The 7,602-nt window shown below is 34.6% G+C and overlaps 1 protein-coding gene across 1 annotated transcript in view; it reads left to right on the forward strand.

Moving 5' to 3' along the window:
- LOC125680379 (lysozyme D-like) overlaps positions 1-6,169 on the forward strand; it is a 33,001-nt gene extending 26,832 nt beyond the window's left edge. The window contains exons 4-5 of the mRNA XM_048919916.2: positions 5,577-5,642; positions 5,766-6,169. Coding sequence (XP_048775873.2) covers positions 5,577-5,642; positions 5,766-5,950 — 251 coding nt within the window. The 3' untranslated portion in view covers positions 5,951-6,169. The remainder of the gene's footprint in view (positions 1-5,576; positions 5,643-5,765) is intronic.
- Positions 6,170-7,602: the final 1,433 nt, after the last annotated feature.

The raw sequence follows: 7,602 nt of genomic DNA on the forward strand, positions 1-7,602 counted from the left end.
TTTTTTTTTTTTTTTTTTTTTTTGCCTATTTTATCTTATGGCAGATAGGATTGTTAAAAATTGAAGTGCTATTTGAGAGGGGGGAGGGGGTTAAATTGCACATATATGTGATAGAGCCATTACTGAACCTCATTCATGTTGGTGTATAATCTTTCGTAATTTACCTTTTGAAGTACATTTTCAATCATGAATGGAGTTTTGTGTATTCACCTACTTTGCCATCGGCCCCTTTACAAGTAAACTAAAAGGCATAAACATAATTTTGGAAAGCATGCAATTTCCTTTTAAAGCGTAAAGTTAACACAGAATTAGAGTCGTTGAACAAAACGTGCTCTCAGCAGCCATGCTAGTTCACTGAAACGTTATCTCCCTTGGAATTTCCCATAGGCGTAAATCAAATTGCAGAATTCCAATAGCTGAAACATATTTAAAACCTTTACACATGAACATAGTTCAGCCATCCACTTTGCTTTCTTTTCTGAACTTTGTGTTGTCGTAAACTATAAATGAAGGGTGACATGTTCTGAGATAAAACTGTCTGTATGTCTATTTCCCCCACTTTTCTACAAATAATCAATTGTCATTCTCCACGTTCTAGAGGCAGAATCTGACGCGCATGCTATTTTCTTTTAGTAATAGTTTTGGTTTAGTTTAGTAAGGAACGCCAGTGCGTATTATTCTGTCGTTGTTTTATTGGTTGACAAGGGTAGCAAGCATTGCAGAAAAAATCAGAAACTGCGTTGGCGGTTTATGCAAATTTTCTCTGCAATGATTGCTAAAGAAAATTTATGTAAACTAGATTGAAGTACTAAAATATCATACCGTGACCCATTCGTTACTTTAATTAAATTACGCAGACAGGTGGTACTAAAAACGCAACAGATCTAACTAGTTTGCAACAAACGTATTCATTGTCGCAGATGAAAGCAATGTCGATTTCAAAAGAAATATAATAGAAAAGATTCAGCGAATGTAATTATATGTGGAAAAATACAAACTATAATTTAAAAAAACCAAGGTTCACACTTTTTCAATGGAACAGAGATTAAGATTGATTGGTTTTATATTGTTTAACATCCCTCTCTCGAATTTTTCACTCTTATGGAGACGTCATTATTGCCGATGAAGGGCTGCAAAATTTAGGCCTATGCTCGGCGCTTATTGCCTTTGAGCAGGAAGGGATCTTTATCGTGCCAAACCTACTGTGACACGGGACCTCGGTTTTTGTCTAATCCGAAAGACCGCCCCAAGTCGCCTCTTACGACAAGGAAGGGGTACTAAGGACCTATTCTAACCCGGATCCCCGCGGGATCAGAGACTAGGGAATACTGAGTTATATAAAGGAAATTGTAGAACATACAGGTCAAATCCTGAAATGCGGTTTTCTTGTCATTATTAGAATGTGATGTTCTTCAACATTGCAAAAAAATTATAATACATGTATATAGCAATATTTCCTACAATTTTGATATTTATTATAATACCAATTAAGCCCACTGTAGAACGCGTATTTATATCTGTAATATATAGATTTAGAACCACGTTACGTAATATGAGAACACTGAATGCGTCAGCGAAGACAAGTGGTCACATGATATTGTGATTAGCGGGAAAGCCTGAAAGTTTGTTTCTTTTGAGTTCGTATGATAAATTAGCTTTTCTTTTTGTTACTGTTATGCTTAAATCGACGAATAATTTAGATCAAGAAGAACTGATATCTGTCATTTTAATGAGTCGACATATGACCTACACGGATCATGGTGTGACAGCCAACTTTCTTACTCATCATTGATTTATGAACTTTAAACTCTACAACAGAATAATTAATGTAAATATATGAATTTATTTGAAATTATTTTTCACGAACTTTGTAATTTTATAGGATTCTCGGCAACAAGAACTTTCACCTTGGTTCTTAATTATTTTGAGGATCCGTCTATAACACTCATAGAAAACAAATTCCCGCAAAGCGATGCTTAACATTCTGTCCATTGAGTTACTATTTATTAAAGAACATTTAGCTTGTGTAAATCAATGCACAACGTATAATAATTGCGCGTAATTATTTTTAGAGCTGCAATGATGAATGCTTAAAATAGTTGGATTCTCCATGTCCAGTTCGTCATACAATAATCAATAAAATATTGCGAAATACTTATTAAACTTCCAAACTTACTCGGCAACGGGGAAATATATCCGTAATTAATTTTACATAAAGTTGAAAGTTTAGAATTTATCAAATTTTATCAATTTCTTTAAAACAATAATTCATCCCCAGAAGTAAATATAATCTCAAACTTTCGATTTCATATGTACATTAAAATTTTCTGCTCGACAAAGAGGCAAACGACAAATATCCCCTAACAATGTATTTGCCAGGCATGGTTGTTTTTGCGCTTCTAAGTTCTGGATTTGCTTGTAATGTCTCAGTGGATGGTTGTCAAATAGTATCATGGACCGAATGGACATCATGTGAGGATGGCTATAACTGTGTCCAAGGGGAGCGGATTAAGAAAGCGGGCATCTGTTGTGATCTTAATGAAAACTTGAACCATTGTAAAAATCGCTGCAATATGACCACTGCCGACGTAACGGTGAAAGGTTCGAAAATACTATAGTTGCTTTATTCCTCAACATGAATTCTAAAATTAGATTGTATGTATATTGTTTAACATCTCTCGCGAGAATATTTCACTCACATGGAAGCATCACCATTGCCGGTGAATTTAGGCCTATGCTAGGCGCTTACGGCGTTTGAGTAGGGAGAGGTCTTTATCGTGCCACACCTCCTGTGACAGGGGACCTCGGTTTTTCCGGTCTCGTCCGAAGGACCGCCTCATTACACGGGAACTCTTAACATTAGAAGTTATATTTATCGTGCCACGGGACCTCGGTTTTTGCGGTCTCATCCGAAGGACCGCCACATCTAGTCGCCTCTTACGACAAGCAAGGGGTACTGAGGACCTATTCTAACCCGGATCCCCCCGGGACAATAAAACGTTGATATACATGTATGCTATTTTAGAGTTTAAAAGGAAAAGGAACATATGACGGGCAAGTATATTTTATACTTCCGTTTAAAAAAAAAATAAGGATGTACAATTTAAATATGACATTCAATTTATCTAGATCAATATCCTGTCATGTTCCATGCATACGAAAGTGGGCTGGAGGGTAGAGGGCGCTGTTTCTCAGTATGACACGCTCATTTTATTTTGCTTCAGTTTCATAGGCGTATCTCCCAGATCTTCCTTACCTTTAAGGTAAAGCAAACACTAAATGACAGAGACAAGCAGGAATCATTATTGATATTTTGTTTGTACTTAAAGGGACTAATTCACGATTTTCCCCCAAATTTTGTTTTTCACTTCTAATGATTAAAATCTACTGTCTAATGTGTTTAAAAGATTTCACATAAAAATTAAGGTTATACATTATAACAGAAGCTTATTTCAGTGAGTTTATTATTTCTTTTGTAAACAAAGATTGTGGTATGTTATTGTTTACAAAATTTTCAAAAGAAATGGATGTTGATCTAAGTTTATTATATCTTTCACATTTCAAGCATTCTTTGGGTGAAATGTGTCATCTAAATGTTAAAATTTGTGACTATGCAAAATTAGGATGCTTTATATTACAAAATTAATATTTTACTAGTTTGTTTGTATGCATTAAAAGACTCGAGTCTTTGTTTACATAACACAAATTTAAGGCTAAATATTACTTTTATTCTTGCATTCCGAAGGTCAAAATTTTTGCTGTCAACATTAAATGATTTACATGTATAATTTTAATGTTTAACATCAAAAATGAAAAATATTTTCTTCAAAAATCGTGAACCAGTCCCAACATATAGTATATTATATTATGTATTTAGTCTTTCATCAGTAAGAACACATTCGGGGTATTTGTGTTTTTAAAAGAACAAATCTTGTTTTATATTGCTGCTGAATATTAGAATTTAGCTTAGATATGCAGAAGGTTAATGTTATTATATTATTTCGTAGCTCTTGGGCCTAGTGATGCTTTTAACTACTACCCAGGTGAGCGATAAGGTCTGTGGGATTCTTGTTTATATGGCGATACCTATCAGTTATACAAAATTTACTAAATTTCGAAGGCAAAATCAATCAACGATTTGATTTTTCCAATGAAACTAAAAAATAGCGAATACGGGATTTCCAGATGTACGTGAATGTGTTCGTATCATTTTCTGTCCAATGAAAAACGTCGTCTGTTTGCGTGTTCAGCTGCGCAGGAAGGCAGACGTTTTTATAAATAGTAGCTAGAAGTAAAACATTCCTCAGGTACTAAGTGGAAAAAAGACTTTTCTAAGATTCTGTATTCAGTTGCATTTGATTAAAAGCGATGAGGATATTGGACTATAAAGATTCATATAATGATTTGCTTTAGGTAACACAGGAAAAGTATTTGATTTTTAATATAAAAAAAATTTCAGTGCCGTAGTTTGTTTCAGCCAATCACTAGCTAAAATATCGTTCTGTTGACGGTTAAGCTAATCTTGATTATCAATTAATCAAATTAATTGACGTATTCAATATCTACGGTATTGATAATCAATATTGATATTAATATGCTTTATGAATCTCAAAGATTTCTGTATGGACATAAACCGGTACTGCGATTTTAATTTTAAATACCACGATCTGAGAAGAGGATTGAATTGAGCAGCCTGGAATTCCTCTACACATATCTATGCCTATACATATATCAATAACGAAATACCTCCTCAGATAAGAAATTTATCATTCACAGAGCTCTGCAGTAAAATAAAACATTGTTTCCACATGAACTTCAAATTTAAGGGAGTGAATGGGTCGATATCTTAATAAGTTTACGATTGATTTTGGTTGTATACGAGTACTTGTATTTGTGGGTTCAAATTGTCTGGAACCTCGTGTTTTCAAAACATGTCATCTATTAAATTATGCAGTTTGGAAGATAGGTACATACATTATTTATTTTCTGTAAAACTGACATGTACAACTGCGTGGACGGATTTCCAGAATTTTTTTTTTTTTCATTTTCATTTTGGTTATCCATTTGACAAGTTTCCTAATTGAAATAAAAGTTGAAGCATCGTATACATTTTCCATTCCCCCATCATTTTTACCTTTCAGGGTTGTTTGGAGAAAGGGGATGGGTGGGTTATCAGGTTGCATAACTCTTGTGTGATGTTTCGCCTAAGTTAGCATTGCCTCTAGTCATCATAGACCCCCATATTTACATGTGTAATATGCAAGTTTTCGTCATATACTATTTAAAAATGATAACATTTTCAAACATAAATTGTCTTTTGTTTTATTCATCTGCTGTATAAAATCGAACTTCCGCTCATACTTGGGAGCATACATTTTATTTTCGGGACACTGAGATTGCAAACCCCTGCTATTCTAGTATGACTCTTTGAATATTATTACACACGAGAACTTGGTGTGACTGTTCATCTTTAAAACATCACCTAATTGAATCACGGAAATCAGCACATTGTCACATTCGGGACTATGTTACTTAAAATAAGAAATTTTAAATGGAATTGTTTTTACCACTTACAGCAAATGGACCATCACATTTGTCTGGGAACAACACGGCTGTGGAACAGGCAGAAGGGGGTGCAAATGGTAGGTAGGGGTTTTGTGTGAACTAATTTTCAAATACTGGTATATATTTATTATATAGTGTAAAATATATTGCATTTACGTCTTATCGCCATTGTTTACTTTGAAATATCACTGTCTCTGTAGTTGGAGTGATTGCTGGTGCAGTTATCGGGGTACTCGCCCTTGCCGGTCTCTCGGGATTTCTGGCATTTTTCCTTTATCGGCGATGGAAAAAGAAGGAAGAGTCCAAAGTCAGACCAGACGAAAATGGAAGTGAAAATGTCGAAGCAAATCCTAACACACAGAAAAGCGTTCCACAGCCCGCTTAGACCAACGATAGTTGTCGAGGAATAGTCCCCCCAATTAGAGTATTATAATGTACTGGTGTGTTTTTGTAACGATATTTTACTGTATTATTTTTGGTAATTGATTTGGTTTCATTCTTCTACAATCTCTGTGATAACTATGGCGTCTTTCAAAGGTCTGTGCATTCAATCATATCAAAATATTGTGCGTGTATCATTCAATAAAATGATATTAAATCTGTATCCTACATGTGTATATATATAACATCTTTGAATTAAGATTCTGTATCCTCTCGTATATTTCTAATGAATACGGGTCGCCGCTTTACGTTTTATTTAACCGATTTGTGCTTTTACAGAGAGAGGATATAATTCATAAAATTTATATAAATGCGACTTTTCCGTCATGAGATCTTGGCTTTGGACCTTTTGATCATCCAGAAGCAATGGGAATTCATCATGTCAAATTTCATTGCTAAAGGTCAAGCGGTATTGAAAATATCTTTCATCACATGAAACCTGGTATGCTGGCCTGGAACCTTAAACAACTGTGGTCATTCTATGACATTGAGATTCTTCACGTGCAGTGTCATTGCTAAAGCTTTTACAGTATTTGTGACATCATTCGGAAACCAGGTTCTGACGGACAAACGTCGCAGTTATGGTTATGCATCATTTTCCGTTACGCTTAATGGAGTATTTTTGTGATCAAGAAACATTGTATCGTTAACAATTGCAATACAGCACAAATATTTTGACACATGTTTTACATAGTTTTGCTAACGTGTAGGTGCATGAAAGGTGAATCTTCAACTTTGAATAAAACTGCTTATGTCAACGCTTTAATGTTTGACGTTTTTAACCTCAAAGTTTTCATAACGATTCACTCGTGGCAAACAAAATAGATGTTAGTTGTCAGAAAAGAAAACAGAAATCTGTATTACCAAAAAGGGAGCGTACAGACTGCCCGGAAATTACACCTTTCCTCTTAGTTACCGTACCTATACTGGATTCCTAAACTTAATAAAAACCCTTACAAAGATACATTGCTGGATCCAGTTAATGTTCTACCAAGCCCCTATCTTTGCTCCTCACGAAAATATCAACAGCTGTGAAGGAGAAACTTCAAACGCACTGTGCGACTACATATGCCAGAAGTGGTGTAAATCAAATGTGGATTCTAAAAAATCTAAAGAACTTTCATTAAACTTGAAATCGCAAAACTTTTCTCAAATCAACAACATTAAAACGTATGACTTTTCAACACTATACACGACCATTCCTCACGATAAATTAAAGACTAGACTCTTTGACATCATAGACAGCTGCTCCTTCAACAAAAATGCAAAACGCAAATATTCCTATCTAGTGATCAGTCATCCAAAAAAATTACTTTGTTAAAGGCCACTCTGATTCCACGCACAAGTACCCTGAAGTTGAAATAAAAATACATGGACAAGAATTGTGCTCCTTTGTTAGCTGACCTATTTCTATATTCCTATAAAGCAGAATTTATTCAAAAACTTCTACGTGAGAAGAAAACATTTCTTGTTGTGGCCTTCAATTCGACATTTAGATATGGTGACGATGTATTATCTATTAACAATAATGTTTTTCATTCATATGTCGATTCGATATATCCCAGTGAACTCGAAATAAAAGACACCACAGAGTCG

This window comes from Ostrea edulis, chromosome 1 (genome assembly GCF_947568905.1).
Source record: "Ostrea edulis chromosome 1, xbOstEdul1.1, whole genome shotgun sequence".
In the NCBI taxonomy this organism is placed as follows: domain Eukaryota; kingdom Metazoa; phylum Mollusca; class Bivalvia; order Ostreida; family Ostreidae; genus Ostrea; species Ostrea edulis.